At 45.3% G+C, this 17,784-nt stretch overlaps 1 protein-coding gene across 3 annotated transcripts in view; it reads left to right on the top strand.

Annotated features, from left to right (window-relative positions):
* Positions 1-17,162, top strand: part of LOC134356953 (plexin-A1-like) — a 462,148-nt gene extending 444,986 nt beyond the window's left edge. For all 3 annotated transcript variants that reach the window (XM_063068230.1, XM_063068229.1, XM_063068231.1), the window contains exons 28-32: positions 1,361-1,551; positions 6,816-6,985; positions 12,337-12,549; positions 15,743-15,893; positions 17,006-17,162. In XM_063068230.1, coding sequence (XP_062924300.1) covers positions 1,361-1,551; positions 6,816-6,985; positions 12,337-12,549; positions 15,743-15,893; positions 17,006-17,101 — 821 coding nt within the window. In that variant the 3' untranslated portion in view covers positions 17,102-17,162. The remainder of the gene's footprint in view (positions 1-1,360; positions 1,552-6,815; positions 6,986-12,336; positions 12,550-15,742; positions 15,894-17,005) is intronic.
* Positions 17,163-17,784: the final 622 nt, after the last annotated feature.

The following is a 17,784-nucleotide window of genomic DNA, read 5'->3' as shown; positions in this document are numbered from 1 at the left end:
GTTGTTGGGTCTGGGGGCAACTCCATCGTGTTTTTGGGCCTGGGGGCAACTCCATCGTGTTGTTGGGTCTGGGCTCATCCTTTATGTTGTTGTGTTAAGTCACACTTGGAGCAGGTGTAACGGGCAGTTTTCATTCTCTCAAGAACATTAGTAAATTAAATGGGTTTTGGTGACAAATTTATTTAATCATTGAAATCAAAGCCTAATATGCCAGAGACACTTAGTGGCTCAGACAGCATTGGTGGGAGGTGAGAGGGTTAGAATTTCAGTTTTGAGACCCTTTGTCTAAACTAGGAATGAGAGAAGAAACACATTCGTTTTCAGTGGCAGGGAAGGTCGAGGAGGTAAACGAAGAATAAAGGGAATACATCTGGTAGGGTGAGATCAAATGGCTTAATGGATGCACTTACACACATATTTACATATTGTGAATCAGAATGAGATTTATTATCATTACTGAGCAAAAACTGGGAATGGCGAGGGGGGAGTGCAGCCGGAGGGGTGTGGAACACGTGGCAGAGGAGTGCCAGGGGTGGGGGTTGGTACGGGTACAGACACTTCTAGCCCTGAGACACCAGATAGGGTCATTTGATTCCAAACAGTCAAATTTACTGAAGTGTCTCTCTGGTGCTTCCCGCTCCCTCCCCTCTCCCTTCCCCTTTTCCCAAACATGATTCTCCTCTCCCTGGCCCCTTCCCACTCTCAGTCCACAATAGACACCCAGATCAGAATCAGGATTATCATCACTCACATATGTCATGGAATTTGTTTTTGTGGAACCAGTACAGGGCAATACATAAAATTACTACAGTATTGTGCAAAAGTCTTAGGCACCCCAGCTATACAGATGTGCCTAAGACTTCTGCACAGTAATGTATATGCCAGGAAGTTAATTGTTTTGCAGCAGCAGTACAGTGCAAAGACATAACTTTGCTATAAATTATAAAATGAATAGTCACTAAAAGAAGAATAGCAAGGTTCATGGGTTCATGGATCATTACTTCCTCCCGATGGCAGCAATGAGAAGAGGGCATGTCCTGGGTGATGGGGGTCTCAATGATGGGTGCTGACTTTTTGAGTCATCGCCGTTTGAAGATGTCCTCAGTGCTGGGGAGGCAGGTACCCAGGATGGAGCTGGCTACATTTGCAACTTTTTGCAGCTTTTTCCGATCCTCTGCAGCGGCCCCTCCCTATCAGATGGTGATGTAACCAGTTTTAGAATGCTCTCCACGGTGTGTACATCTGTAGAAATTTGCAAGAGCCTTTGGTGATATAGCAAGCCCACGCTCTCCGTACAGTTACCGACTTCCTGCTTGGCCCTGCTGTGTTACTGAACATATGTCTGTCCCGCCTCTTGCAGAGAGCATGCTGAGAACTGCGAGCAGTCCCGACAGCCTCCGCTCTCGGACGCCGATGATCACGCCTGACCTGGAGAGCGGTACCAAGCTCTGGCATCTGGTCAAGAACCATGACCATATGGATCAGAGGGAAGGAGACCGCGGCAGCAAGATGGTGTCCGAGATCTACCTTACCCGCCTGCTCGCTACCAAGGTAGGTCATGTTGAACTGGTCCCGATTCGGTGGTTTCACGTCCTTAATGGGGGTGGATCTGAGATGTGGGCACAGTGTAAATGTGCCACGTGGCGTGAAATGGTGCTGCAGGAAATGGGTAGTGTTGCTCCTTTAATCGGGGGTGTGTGTGTATTGCAAATGTGTGCACTTGTGTATGTTTCTGCATGCAGATGATTGCATGTGTGCGTATGCATGTGTATGCATGCAAGAGGGTGCGCATGTGTGTATATATATGTGTGTGAGTATGGGTTTCTGTGTGTGTGTGCATGCGCACGCGTGTGTATGAGTTTCTGTGTGCACGCATGCGTGTGTGTGTACCAGATACCAGAAAAGAACAGATAACAACTTACTTTCAGGAAATAATCTGTGATGTTAACTTGTATTTTGAGTACAAATGAATGAAACTCCGAAAAAAAAACACGCAAGTCCATAGTTGTGCAAGAAGCGGTGCACAATTGTGAGTGTTGGGGAGGGCTGTGCCCCTGACGGACCAGACTATGCCCTCTACTCTCTACAGCCTCTTGTGTACCTGTGCATTGGGACTGCTGTACCAGTCATGACGGCTTCGTTTTGGCCGTGTATGTGAGGGACCTGCAAGCATTAGATTCAGATTTACATTTGTTATTTTATTTATGACATGTACAGTACATCAAAATAGAGTTAAATGTGGCATTTGCATTAACAACCAGCACAATCTGAGGATGGGTGCTGGGGGCAGCCCACAAGTGTGGCCACACATTCTGGTGCCAACACAGCATGCTCACAGTCCTCAGCAGAACGACACAAGCAGTCAACGCACAACACTACATCCTTCTCACATCAGTTCCGAGGCTTTTCACGCTGGGCTTCACCATTCTCTGCCGGCCAACCTGGCCTTCGATCCTGTCCTGATGACCTGTGAAGGATTCTACTCTCACTTGGAGCGACTGGCTGGCCCCCAGCTGGGTGATTGTCACTGAATCTGGCTCCTGCAAGGTGTTACTGACTCGCTGGGGGCAATCCCAGGACATTCTCTGGTTCAGGGCTTCCCAACCTGAGGCCCATGGATCCCTCGCTGAATGGTAGGGGTCCAAGGCGTAAAATGTTTGGGAACCCCTGCTGCAGTTGGTAACAGAGAGGGAGAGAATTATTTCTGTAGAGAGAGTGGAGAAGCTGGAGAAGAGGTTAGATTCAAAGCACTGGAGCGGCACATTGGACCGAGGCATAGAGCCGCTCTTTACACCGGAGGGCTGCCGGTTCAATCCCAGCCTGGTACTATCTGACGAATTTACATATTAACCCTACGACTGGGTAGATTTCACTCTGGGTGCTCCAATTTCATCCCACATCCCAAAGGCTTGCTGGTTTGTAGGTTAATTGGTCCACAGTATGTGGTAGAACCAGGGGGAAGTCAATCGGTTCCTGATCAGTCAGTGTACCAAAGGATATGGTAAGAAGGCAGGTGTATGCAGTTGAGTGGGATCTGGAATGACGGAATAGACTCGATGGGCTGAATGGCCTAAGTCATCTCCTATGTCTTATGGTCTTAATAAGAATGTGTGGAATAGTAAGAATGCGATTACTGTAGGGTTAGAGTACAATGGGTGGCTGTTGACTGGAATAGACTTGATGGGCCAAAGGGCTTGTTTCAAAATCAGAATTAGGTTTAATATCACCAGCATATGCCGTGAAATTTGTTGTCTTTGTGGCAGTGTACAATGCAATACATGATAATAAAGAAAAAATCCTGTGAATTACAGTAAATATATTTTATATACACACACACACACATAAATACAGTGCCTATCAAAAGTATTCACCACCCCCCGGAAATATTCATGATTTATTGTTTTACGACATTGAATCTCAGTGGATTTAATTTGGCTTTTTTATCACTGATCAACAGAAAAATACTCTTTCGTGTCAAAGTGAAACAGATCTCTACAAAGTGATAAAGTGATCTAAGTTTATTTCAAATATAAAACACAAAATAATGTTTGCATGAGTATTCACTCTCTTCAAGTCAGTATTTAGTAGATACACATTTGGCAGCAATTACAGCCTTGAGTCTGTGTGGATAGGTCTCTGTCAGCTTTGCACATCTGGACCCTGCAATTTTTCCCCATTCTTCTTTACAAAACTGCTCAAGCTCTGTCAGATTGCATGGGGATCGTGAGTGAAAAGCCCTTTCAAGTCCAGCCACAAATTCTCAATTGGATTGAGGTCTGGACTCTGACTTGGCCACTCCAGGACATTAATTTTGTTGTTTTTAAGCTGTTCCTGTGTAGCTTTGGCTTTATGCTTCGGTTTATTGTCTTGCTGAAAAACAAATCTTCTCCCAAGTCGCAGTTCTCTTGCAGACTGCATCAGGTTTTCCTCCAGGATTTCCCTGTATTTTGCTGCATTCTTTACACCCTCTACTTTCACAAGCCTTCCAGGGTCTGCTACAGTGAAGCATCCCCACAGCATGATGCAGCCACCACCATGCTTCAGGGCAGGGATGGTGCATTTTTGATGATGTGCAGTATAGCGTACATCAAACATAGCATTTCATCTGAAGGCAAAAAAAAGCTCAGTTTTGTTTTCATCAGACCATAGAACCTCTTCCAGCCGACTTCTGTCTCCCACGTGCCTTCTGGCAGACACTCACATAGATTTCTTGTGAAAACAAGAGAAAATTTGCAGCTGCTGGAAATCCAAGCAACACACACATAACGCTGGAGGAACTCCACCACCAAGCACATCTTTCCCTCCCCTGCTCCCCCACTTCCTGCTTTCCACAGGGATCGCTCCCTACGTGACTCCCTTGTCCATTCATCCCTCCCCACTGATCTCCCTCCTGGAACTTATCCTTGCAAATGGAACGAATGCTACACCTGTCCCCTTCACCTCCTCCTTCTCTACCATTTAGGGTCCAAAACAGTCTTTCCAGGTGAGGCGACACTTCACCTGGGAGTCATATACTGTGTCCGGTGCTCCTGGTGTGGCTTCCTGTATATCAGTGAAACCCGACATAGATTAGGAGACCGCTTCGCCGAACACCTACGCTCCATCCGACAGAAGAAGCGTGATCTCCCAGTGGCCGCCTATTTTAATTCCACATCCCATTCCAATTCCAATATGTCAATCCATGGCCTCCTCTACTGTTGATGAGGCCACACTCAGGTTGGAGGAACAACACCTTATATTCCGGTCTGGGTAGCCTCCAACCTGATGGCATGAACATCGACTTCTCTAACTTCCAGTCATGCCCCTTCCCCTCCTTTGGCATTCCCCATCCCCTTTACCTTCTCTCACTTATCTCCTTGCCTGCCCATCGCTTCCCTCTAGTGCTCCTCTCCCCGTTTGTTCTTCCATGGCCTTCTCTCCTTTTAGATTCCCCCTTCTGTAGCCTTGAATCTCTTTCACCAATCAACTTCCCAGCTCTTTATTTCACCCCTCCCCCTCTGGTTTCACTATCACCTTTTGTTTCTCCCTCCCCTTCCCCCACCTTTTTAAATCTACTTCTCATCTTCTTTCCTCCAGTCTTGCTGAAGATTCTCGGCCCGAAATGTCAACTGTACTCTTTTCTCTCGATGCTGCCTGACCTGCTGAGCTCCTCCAGCATTTTGTGCGTGTTGCTGAGATTTCATGTGAGTTTTTTTTCACCAGTGGCTTTCTCTGTCACTTTTCCATAAAGCTGTGCCTGGTGAAGCACTCAGGCAACAGTTGTCTGCACAGTCTCTCCCATCTCAGCCACTGAAGCTTGTAACTCCTCCAGAGTTGTCATCGGTCTCTGCTGGCCTCCCCCACTACTCCCCTTCTTGCACAGTCACAGTATTTGAGGACAGTCTGCTCTAGGCAGATTTACAACTGTGCCATATTCTTTCCATTTCTTGATGATTGACTTAACTGTACTCCAACGGATAGTCAGTGGCTTGGAAATTTTCTTGTATCCATCTCCTGACTTGTGCTTTTCAATAATCTTTTTGCGGAGTTTTTTTTTGGAGTGTTCTTATGATTTCATGGTGTAGTTTTTACCAGGATACTAACTGACCACAGTTGGACTCTCCAGGTACAGGTGTATTTTCACTACAGTCAATTGAAACATTTTGGCTGCATACAAATCTCCAAAACCAGATCTCCATTTAACTAATTATGTGACTTCTAAAACCAGTTGGCTGCACCAGTGATAATTAGAAGTGTCATATTAAAAGTAGTGAATAGTTACACAATCAATTATTTTGTGTTTTATATTTATAATTAATTTAGATCATTTTGTAGAGATCTGTTTTCACTTTGACACAAAAGTCTTTTTCTGTTGATCAGCATCAAAAAAGCCAAATTAAATCCCCTGTGATTCAATGTTGTAGAACAATAAAACATGAAAACTTCCAAGGGGTGGTGAATACTTTTTATAGGCACTATCTATATGTATAGGTTAAATTAAATATGTAGTGCAAAATATAAATAGAAAAAGGTAGTGAGGTAGTGTTGATGGGTTTGATGTCCATTCAGGAATCTGATGGCCAAGGGATAGAAGCTGTTCCTGAATTGTTCCCTACCTCCTCCCTAATGATGGCAATGACAGAAAGGAATGACTTGGGTGACGGGGGTCCTTAATGATAGACACCGCCTTTTTGAGGCTTTGCTCCTTAATGGTGTCCTAGATACTACATGATGGAGCTGACTAAGCTGACAACCTTGTACAGCTTCTTTCGATCCTATGCAGTTGCCCTCTCCCACCCATACCAGACGGTGATGCAGCCAGTTAGGATGCTCTCCACGGTACATCTGTACAAATTTGCGAGTGTCTTTCTTGACAAACCAAATCTCTTCAAACTCCCCATGATTCTGTGAAACTCAACCAGCAACGTCAGTTCCATAACTCTTGGTTAACAAGATCTGAAGGCCAACACCAGATGGTTGGATTTTCCTGCCATCCTGTTCATGAAAGAACAGCATCAGGTTTATTATCACTGACATATGTTGTGAAATTTGTTGTTTTGTGGCAGAAATACAGTGCAAAAACATAAATTAGCAAATTATGAAAAATAATAAAAGTGCAAAAGAGGAATAGTAAGGTCGTGTTCATCAGCTCTTCAGAAATCTGATGGCGGAGGGGAAGAGGCTGTTCTCAAAACTTTGAGTGTGTGCCTTCAGGCTCCTGTATCTCCTTCTTAATAGCAGTAATGGAAGAATGGAAGTCCCTTCCCCGGGAGTTGAGGGGAGATGGTTGAAGAGAGTTTGTTGTGCATTGACTCGGAATGTCTTTGTTCTCTCAGGGAACCCTGCAGAAGTTTGTGGATGATCTCTTTGAGACGATATTCAGCACGGCACACAGGGGCAGTGCCCTCCCTCTCGCAATCAAGTACATGTTTGACTTCCTGGATGAACAGGCGGACAAGCACCAGATCACGGACCACGATGTCCGACACACGTGGAAGAGTAACTGGTGAGTCATAGAGAAAGAGAGCACTGAAACAGGCCCTTTGGCCCATCTAGCCCATACCGAGGTGTTTAAGCTGACTATTCCAATCAACGTGTACCAGGACCATAGCGCTCTGTACCCCTACTTACCCAAACTTCTCTTAAGCTTTGAGATAAAGTTTGCCTGCTCCACTTTTGCTGGCAGCTCGTTCCACACTGTCACATCCCTCTGAGTGAAAACGTTTACCCTCATGTTCCCCTTAAACTTTTCACCTTTCACCCTTAATCCATGACCTCTAGTTTTAGTCCCACCAATCCTTGGTGGAAAAATCCTGCTTGCGTTTACCCTATTTATACCCTTCTTAATTTTGTATAACTCTATCACATCTCCTCTCAATCTTCTATCTTCCAAAGAATAAACTTCTAACCTATTCCATCTTTCCATATGACTCAGGTCCTCCAGCTACATCCTTGTAAATTTTCTTTGTATTCTTTCAATCATACTTACATCTTTCCTGTATGTAGGTGTCCAAAACTGCACGTAATACAGGTCGACCTTCACTAATCCGGCACCATTGAGATCTGAGGAGTGCCGGATTAGTGAAAATGCCGAATTACGGAAGGATCCCATTAAGCATAATCAGTGCCAGATTATCAAAGGAACTGGATTACAGGTAGTTGGATTAGTGAAGGTCGATCTGTACTCCAAATTAGGCCTCATCAATGTCTTATACAACTTCAACATAACATCCCATCTCATGTACTCTATACTTTGATTTATGAAGGCCAATGTGCCTAAAACTTTCTTTACGACCCAATCTCCCTGTGACGCAACTTTCAATGAATCATGGACCAGTATTCCCAGATCCCATTGTTCTACCATTGTCCTTAGTACCCTACCATTCACTCTGTAAGACCGACCCTGGTTGGTTCTACCGAAGGGCAACACCTCACACTTGTCTGCATTAAAATTCCATCTGCCATTTTTTAGCCTATTTTTCCAACTGGTCCAGATTCCGCTGCAAGCCAAGATAGTCTTGTTCACTGTTCACTGCACCCTCAGTCTTGGTGTCATCTGTAAATTTGCTGATCCAGTTAACCATGATATCATCCAGATTGTTGATACAGATGACAAACAGCAATGGACCCAGCACTGATTCCTGTGGCTCTGTGTTAGCCTCAGGCCTTCAGTCAGAGTTGCCTCCACTACCACTCTCTGGCTTCTCCCACAAAGTCAATGTCTAATCCAATTTACTACCTCATCTTGAGTGTTGAGCTCTGAACCTTCTTGACCAACCTCCCATGCGGGACCTTGTCAAATGCCTTGCTGAAGTCCATGTAGAAAACATCCACTGTCTTGCCTTCATCACCTTTCCTGGTAACTTCTTCGAAAAACTCTTAAGATTCGACCTACCATGCACGAAGCCTTGCTGATATCCTTAATTAGTGCATGTCTAAATAAATACTCATACATCCAGTCCCTTAGAATACCTTCCAATAGCTTCCCTATTAACGACGTCAGGCTCACTGCCCTATAATTTCATGGTTTATGTTTAGAGCATTTCCTAAATAGCGGAACAACATTGGCTATCCTCCAGTTCTCCGGTACCTCGCCCGTCACTAAGGATGATTTAAATATCCTTGCTTGGTCCCCAGCAATTTCTGCACTTGCCTCCCACAGAGTCCGAGGGAATACTTTGTCTGGCCCTGGGGATTGCTAATTTGCCTCAAGACAGCAAACACCTCCTCCTTTGTAATCTGTATAGAGTCCATGAAGTTGATGCCATTTTGCCACACTTCTCTGGACTCTCAGGATACTCCATACTCTGAATAAATACAGATGCAAAAAAATGCATTTAAGACCTCCCCCATCTTTTTTGGCTCCATATGTGGATTACCATTATGATCTTCCAGAGGGCCAATTTTGTCCCTTGCAATCCTTTTGCTCTTAACATATTTGTAGAATCCCTTAGGATTCTCCTTCACCTTGTCTGCTAAGGTACTCATACCTTCATTCAGCCATCCTGATTTTGTTCCTCAGTGTTCTCTTGCATTACTTAAATTCCATAACCACCTCATTTGTTCCTATCTGCCTATACTTGCTATGTACCTCCATTTTTTTTTACTTAACCAGGGCCTCGGTAGCTCTTGAAAACCAAGGTTTACTACACCAGTTATCTTTACTTTTTGTTCTGACAGGCACATATAAGCTTTGTACTTTCAAAATTTCACTTTGGAAGACCTCCCACTTCCCAAGTAGATATTTGCCAGAAAACAGCCTGTCCCAATCCACACTTGCCAGATCCTTTTGTGATATCATCAAAATTGGCCTTTCTCCAATTTAGAATCTCAACCCATGGACCAGACCTATCTTTCTGCGTATTTACTTTGTGATGGCATTGTTGTCACTAGATGCAAAGTATTCCCCTACACAAACTTGTGTCACCTCCCTGTCTCTTTCTCTAATAGCAGATCAAGTGTCGCAAATTCTCTCACTGGGACTTCTATGTACTGATTAAGAAAACTTTCCTGAACACATTTGACAAACTCTAGTCCTTTTACAGTATGGGAGTCCCAGTTAATATGAGGAATGTTAATATCACCTATAACAGCCTTATGTTTCTTACAATAGTCTGCGATCTCTCTACAAATTTGTTCCTCTAAATCCCTCAGTGTTGGGTGGCCTACAATTTAATCCCATTACCGTGGTCATACCTTTCATATTACTCATTTTCACCCGTAACCTTTCAGTAGATGAGTTTTCCAGTCTATTCTAGCTGAGCGCTGCGTGACATTTTCCTTGACTAGTAACACCACCCCCCCTTTAATCCCTCCCGCTGTGTTGCATCTGAAACAACAGAACCCAGAGTGCTGAGGTGGTGAGGATGCTGATATTTACCGATGTTAATTAAGGATATCTCCTTGGGGGGGCAGAAAGGATGAGGAGGAATTTCTTCAGCCAGAGAATCTGTGGAATCCGTTGCCACTGAAAGTCACTTGGTGTATTTAAGGCAGAGTTTGATAGATTCTTCATTGGGAAGGGAATTAAGGCTACAGGAAGAAGGCAAAAGAAAAGACATACAATGAAGAAGTTGTGGTCATTTTATGTGAAGAACTAACTCAGTGATAGGAACAGCCTATGAAATAGGTTCAGGTGGCGTGACACTTGCTGCAAGAAAGCTGAGAAGCTTCCAGAAAATACAGAATCCACTATACTGCAGATATATAAATAGATGATTATATAAAAATACAAACAAGCATAGAGAAGTTCTGCTCTGTCTAATATGGGAATTGTAAGGCATCTGACTGCAAGTTCCAAAAAGGATTAGGAGGACTGCTGACAGGATCATTGGGGTCTCTCTTCCACCTATCCCACATATTTATCTGGAGAGATGCATACACAGGGCCCTTCACATTGTCAAGTATCCCCCCACCACCCACCATCTGTCCAACAATTTTATATATTTTAATCCAACACTTGTCATGATGTGTTGTCACTTATGAAGACGAATCTCAGAGTTTTTACTCCGTACATACTTTGATAATGAGAGGTGATGAAAGGCTGAAAATTGTGGAAACTGGTAGGAGAGGAAGACAGAGCATGGAACTGGTGAGGGAGGTGGGGGGGAGTGTGTGTGTGTGTGTGTGTGTGTGTGTGTGTGTGTGTGTGTTTCTGTGTATGTATGTGTGTGTGTGTGTGTATGTCTGTGTGTGTATGTGTATGTATGTCTGTGTGTGTGTGTGTGTATGTTTCTGTGTATGTGTGTGTGTGTGTGTTTGTATATGTGTGTGTATGTTTCTGTGTGTGTTTGTATGTCTGTGTGTATGTGTTTGTGTGTGTCTGTGCGTGTTTGTATATGTGTGTCTGTGTATGTCTGTATGTGTGTGTGTGTCTGTGTGTGTTTGTGTGTGTGTGTGTGTGTGTGTGTCTGTGTATGTCTGTATGTGTCTGTGTTTGTGTGTGTGTGTGTGTGTGTGTGTGTGTGTGTGTGTGTAGATGGATGGGAAGGGTAAAGATATGGGGTGTGGTGGGTCTGGTGGATCGGAAGGAGAAAGAAGGGAGAAAATACAAATCTTTCTTTTATAAGGAAAACTCCTTCTGTGTGTCTGCTGTCCAGTGTCGCTGATCTCTAACAGTGTCTCCGTTGGGTTCACCATGCTCTCAGTTAGCTTTCTGTACCCCCAGCGGATGGTTGGAGGGACTGGGAGGAAGAATCACGGGATTGGTTCATGGTACGGGACGATCGTCCAGTGAGAAGAAATAGTACAAGGAACGTGGAGTATTACAGTACATACAGGCCCCTCGGCCCATGATGTTGTGCTGACATCTTAACCTACTCAAGATCTACATAACCCTTCCCTCCTACATAGTGCTCCATTTTTATATAATCCATGTGGCTATCAAAGAGTTTCTTAAATGTCCCAATGTACCTGCTCCTGGCAATGTGTTCCACGCATCCATTTTTCTCTGCGTAAAATACTTATCTCTGACATAACCCCTACACTTTCCTCTAGTCACTTTAAAGTTATGCCCTCTTGTATTGGCCATCTCCACTTTGAGGGGGATAAAGCGTTTCAGGCTATCTATGCCAAAGCAGAATGTGCCAGTAATTGAGACTGAGGTGAGCTAAGTTTACCCGTCCTCCTCCCCCATTCTAACCAGATTTCACAGGAACACCATGGAGAGCGTCAAGATCAACTACGTCACTGTCAGGTACAGGAATTGCAAAACATCTGATCACAAGTGCTAAAAAGTATTTTGAGGACTGCTGAGAGAATCACTGGGGCCTGTATTCCTCTCATTAGAAATATTTATCAGGTACCCATAACTCAGCCGGTTCTTACAGCTGGCACTGGAAAGCGTTATGCTATAGCACTGCTATACTGCCCACGGTACAGTTAATCACCCAGATCTTTGGGATTCACTATCCGAGAGGGCAGTGCAGGCTCAGTCACTGAATACATTTCAGACAGTGGTCGATAGAATATCAGATATTAAAAGTTCAAAGGATCATTTTATTGTCAAAGTACAATCCAACTCTGATATTTGTTTTCTCCAGATAGCCATGAAATACAGAGTTCCAATATAAAAAAAGAAAAAGGAACAAAACTTGCAAACCCCAAAAACCCCCCCACCCCCTCCCTCACAAAAAAAAGCAACAATAACATTAAATCCCCAGCCCCTTCCCTCGCAGAAAAAAAACAAGTGATGATGATAAGGAATATGAAGGGCGTGCATGCGGTTGTAGATGATTCTTATCTCTTAGAGTGGTAGAACAGACAGGAGGGGTTGAATGGCCTTGTCTTTCTTCTGTACCTTAAGCTCTCAAGTGATGTTGACGATCCTTCTAACAGTTCCTTTCTTGCTCCCTTCAGTCTACCTCTACGATTTTGGGTGAACGTAATTAAGAATCCTCAGTTTGTCTTTGACATTCACAAGAACAGTATTACCGACGCCTGCCTCTCAGTGGTTGCCCAGACCTTCATGGACTCCTGTTCCACCTCCGAGCACAAGCTGGGCAAGGACTCGCCCTCAAATAAACTACTGTACGCAAAGGACATTCCAAACTACAAGAACTGGGTGGAGAGGTATGCCAGGCGCAGATTGTGTTGGCTGGGCGGTGTGGGGCAAGGGCGGCAGGCTGCACTGGGTTGGAAGGATGCTCCTGATGAGATCGCATGGCCAGAAGCTGGTTGGATAGGCTGAATGCCCTCAACATGACACCTCTGTGCTTCTAAAACTAATGGTGGTGATTGTATAGTGGTCAAGTTACAGGACTAGGAAAAGGAAAAGTTGCATCCGGGGTTTCTCCGGTTAGCGGACGATTTCCCTCCACGCCTCTCTGACGTAGTCGGGAACCACGTATGAGGGAAGTTACAGCAGTGGTTTGCTATTGCCTTCTGCCAGGTGAGTTTCCAAAGATATCACCAGCTGGTAACCCAGCCCGGATGGAAAGCGTGCAGGGGAGCCGGCTGGATTCAAACTCAGGACCTTTTGTCCCGAAGTCCGGCCCTGATGCCACTACGCCACCAGCCGGATCACAGGACTAGAAGTCAGAGATTGAGACCATTAGACTGGAATCCTGTTCAAATCCCACCATGGCGGCTTGTGAAATTAAATTAAGTAAACGTAATTATCAATTAAGTAAATCTGGAATAAAAATATAATTACCATAAAAAAAATCAACTCCAGTAAAGTTCAAGAAGGGATATTTGCTATCTTTATATGTGTCTCCAGACCACCAGTCCTGGGCCAGTAGGTATAAGCTTTGCTTGCCTGTGACATCCCCATCCAAAGAACAAGCCAGTGAATAACAAAGATAGGTTTTAAGAAAAGGTAAAGAGATTTTTTAAAACATTAGCTTTATTTGTCACATGTACATTGAAGCATCAAAGGAGGGAATGTCGACTCAGACCATGAGAGGCCTGTGTCGGGCATTTTCAGGCCTTACAAGGCGCAGATTGGAAGTCTGTGTGGGGCACCACTCCTCACACAGACTAGAGCAATGTGTGGTTAAGTGCCTTGCTCAAGGGCACAAACACGCTGCCACAGCTGAGGCTTGAACTAGCGACCTTCAGATCACTAGACGAACACCTTAACCGCTTGGCCACGTGCCCAACACAAACATGTGAAGCATCAAAACACGCAGTGAAATGAGTTGTTTGCATCAAATCTATCCAGTGAGGATTATGGTGCGGCAAGTGACACCACTCTTCCAGTGCCTGCATAGCGTGCCCACAAGTCGCTAACGCCAACCCATACGAACGTGGGAATGTAGGTTCAAGATTGTTTAATGTCATTTCCAGTACACAAGTGTAAAGGAGAACGAAATAATTGTTACTCCAGATCCGATGCAGCATAAAAGACACAATAGAATATTGAACATAATAATTATTGAACAAAACATACAATAAATATAAATACATAAGATAGCTTATATACACAGATTGATAGTATGCCCACAAAGTGATGGTAGGTAAAGGAGTGTTTGTGTGAGGAGACAGAAGCATCTGAAGGAAGCCCACGTGGTCACGATGAGAATGTTCTAACACCTGACAGACAGCGTGGAAAGTCAACCCCAATTAGTGATGGCTGGCGCTGTAAAGTGACGCGCTGACCACTACGTTACCATGCTGCCCGCCAAATAACGCCGATAAAGTTGGAATTGGTTTATTGTTGTCACATGTACAAGGATACAGTCAAAAGCTTGTCTTGCCACACCACGGTAGCACAGCAGTTCAGGCGAAGCTATTACAGCGCGAGGCATCAGCGTTCGGAGTTGAATCCTGGCGTGATCTGTAAGGAGTCTCTGGACATCCTCCCTGTGGGATGCGTGGGTTTTCTCCGGGTCCTCGGGTTTTCTCCTACAGTCCAAAGCCCACCTCATATACCGTCTAGGTAGTTTCCAGCCCCTTGGTATGAACATAGAATTCTCCAACTTCTGGTAATTCCCTCCCTCTCCCTTCCTGTATCCCTATTTCACTCTGCCCCCTCCCCCAGCTGCCTATCACCCCCCTCATGGTTCCACCTCCTTCTACTACCCATTGTGTTTTCCCCTATTCCTTCCTCACCTTTCCTGCCTATCCCCTCCCTGTCTCCCTTCCCCCACCCCTTTATCTTTCCCCTTACTGGTTTTTCATCTGGAACCTACCAGCCTTCTCCTTCCCACCCTCCCCCCCACCTTCTTTATAGGGCCTCTACCCCTTCCCCCTACAGTCCTGACGAAGGGTTCCGGCCCGAAACGTTGACTCATCGTTTCCACGGATGCTGCCCGACCTGCTGAGTTCCTGCAGCTTGTTGTGAGTGTTGCAAAGACGTATTGGGTAGGTTAATTGGTCTTTGTAAATTTTCCCATGAGTAGGATTGGGTTAAATCAGGTTTGTCGGTGGGGGGGGGGGGTGGAATTGCTGGGCTGGAAGAGCGTAGACCACACTGCGTTCCAGTGTAAATGAATAGATACTGTTCATACAGATCAAATCATTACACAGAGCACTGAGCTGGAATGAGGTGAAACAAAAAACAATGCAGAATAAAGTGTAACATCTGCAGTGCAGTCAGGTAGACAACAAGGTGCAAGTTCATAATGAGTAGTTTCTGAGGCTGTTCTGATCTTGCACTTTGCCTGCCTGTAGTACACCACACTTTCTCTGTAGCTGTGTACAAGAGGGCCTAAATCACAGGGCTCTCCTTCACATGTTCTTCCAGTCTGTTGTAGCCAGCTCATTCTTCTATGCGTTGGTGTGCCTGGGCAATGGCATCAACACGGGTAATGCCAGCTGGCTCAATAAACTGATTAGAAAGGCTGGCTCTGTTATAGGAGTCAAACTGGACACACTGGAGGCTGTGGTAGAACAAAAGACCTTATGGAAAATCCTGGCAATTCTGGACAATGTTTCTCACCCTCTGCATGCCTCCTTGGCTGAACAGAGGAGCACCTTCAGTAAAAGACTAAGACAACCACACTGCTTTGAAGAGTGCTATATGCGGTCATTCTTATCCTCGGCTATTAGATTCTATAATGAGTCAACCTGTAGCTGGGGAAGTGATGACCCCCTCCTGTTAGACTGTTATTAACTTCTGTTTACCAGAGCTTTATTGAAGTTCTGTTTAGCTCATTTATTTTTTATTTCTCTTCTTATATTTGTATATCTGTGCACTTGTAATTTCCTTTGGGATCAATAAAGTATCTATCTATCTATCAATCTGCTTTATTCTGCACTGGGCTGGAACCTGGTTACCATTTCTCCTTCCTTCAATGAAGTCCAAATTTCTCCTCAACAGGTACTATGCTGATATCTCGAAGATGCCCGTGATCAGCGACCAGGACATGAGTGCCTATCTGGCTGAACAGTCTCGACTACACTTAAGTCAGTTTAACAGTAATAGTGCACTCCACGAGATCTACACCTACATCAATAAGTACAGGGATGAGGTGAGCTTCCCGAGGCTCGTTGTTAGCTCCATACTTTTCCCGGTAATCCCTCCCGCTGAGAGGTGACCTCCGTAAACACTGATCCTCTTCGGTCTCTCCCGTCTCTCCTTTCATGCCTTCCCAAGAGACAGAAAGCCACTAGTCTTGCTTGCCAGTCACCTACACACCCTCCTTGGCCAAGCCCTATCACCTTGACCCATGTCCCTTGACCTTTGATGTCACATTGTTGAGCTGTCTGAACCTTTCATATATTTCGTCTGACATAGGATATAGAAGCAGAATTGGGCCATTCAGCCCATCGAGTCTGCTCCACCATTCCATCATGACTGATTTGTTATCCCTCTCAACCCCATTCTCCTGCCTTCTCCCCATGACATTTGATGCCCTGATAATCAAGAACCTATCAAGTTCCCCTTTAAGTATACCCAAATGGCTTGCCACACCGCAGCTGTCTGTGGCAATGAAGTCCCCATCTCTTCTCCTAGCACCCACCTATATTAGAGGATATGAACCCAGTGGCTTGCACATCCCTGATGGTAGAGGGCATGTCCTGGGTGGTGGAGGTCAATCGTGATGGATGCCTCCTCCTTGAAGCTGTTTTCAAAGCTCGTTCATTGTGTGCCGTATAGAATGACATGGGCGATCATGGTCTTTCCATGACCGTGATTGTTCTTGGCAAATTTTTCCGACAGAAAAGATTGGCCTTCCCCTTCTTCTGGGCAGTGTCTTTACAGGACGGGTGACCCCAGCCATTATCAACACTTTTCAGAGGTTGTCTGTGGCGTCAGCGGTCGCATAGCCAGGACTTGTGATCTGCACCGGCTGCTCATACGACCATCCACCACCCACTCCCACGGCTTCACGTGACCCTGATCAGGAGGCTAAGCAGGTGCTACACCTCGCCCAAGGGTGACCTACAAGGGAGGAATGTCTTACACCTCCTTTGGTAGAACGTATCTCCACCCCGACACTCAGCTTTCTAAGCTTCAGATATTAGTTAGAAAAGCTCTAGATCCCTTTTTTAATCAGCATTCATTTTTGTCTCCCCCTCAACCCTTCCCACACCCATCCAATTGTCTGCACCTCCCCCGCCACCACTGCCCCCTCTTTAGATTTTGACGACTCTGGAGAAAGACGAGCAGGCGAGGAGGCAGCGACTGCGCAGCAAACTGGATCAAGTGATTGATGCCATGGCTTGTAGCAGCTGAGATCCCGTCGGAGAGGAGAGACAGAGGGAGAGAGAGAGAGAGGCAGGAGGGTGGGGGGTAGGGGAGGTGGCGATGGACATCCAGCGCCTGGGTGATATCTGAGCCCTTACGTATGCGTTTGGGGCTGGGAGTTGCGTGGGGATTGGGGTGGGATTTGGTGGTGGGAAGGGAATAGGCGGGAGAGAACCGTAAATCGAGCAGTGTGCACATTGGGTCCATTGGGGTCGAAGTGCGTGGGAGGGGTCGCCACCCTGGTTCCCACACCCGGCGTATAGCCCCTCCCCCACCCCACCCCCAGTCAATTGACACAGGGTCGGGGAAAGAGAGGACCAGGGGTCTCCATGTTTGTTGGGACTTTCACTGGGACCGCTGTTCCCTCCTGGCTCCTCTTCACAGTTAGTGTTACTGCTAAATTTGCACAATTTACGATTTAAAAAAAAGGAAGAAAAAAATAGAAAAAAAGAGAAATATTTCCACTTTTAAAATGATTGATATAGAATTGAGTTCCATGAGCTTTGATATTTCCAATGTTCTGTGCCATTGTTTTCATTTAAATGTTCTTCAGTGAAATACTTGTTAGTTGAATTGTGTGGTATAATTTAAATGTAACATGCCTCGTGACTGATGGTGACATAAGGTTTTACAAAATAAAGAACGGAACTGTCTTGCGGTTGGGGTTGGGG

This window comes from Mobula hypostoma, chromosome 15 (genome assembly GCF_963921235.1).
Source record: "Mobula hypostoma chromosome 15, sMobHyp1.1, whole genome shotgun sequence".
NCBI classification, from domain to species: Eukaryota; Metazoa; Chordata; class Chondrichthyes; order Myliobatiformes; family Myliobatidae; genus Mobula; species Mobula hypostoma.
This window is presented reverse-complemented; position numbering and strand designations above follow the sequence as displayed.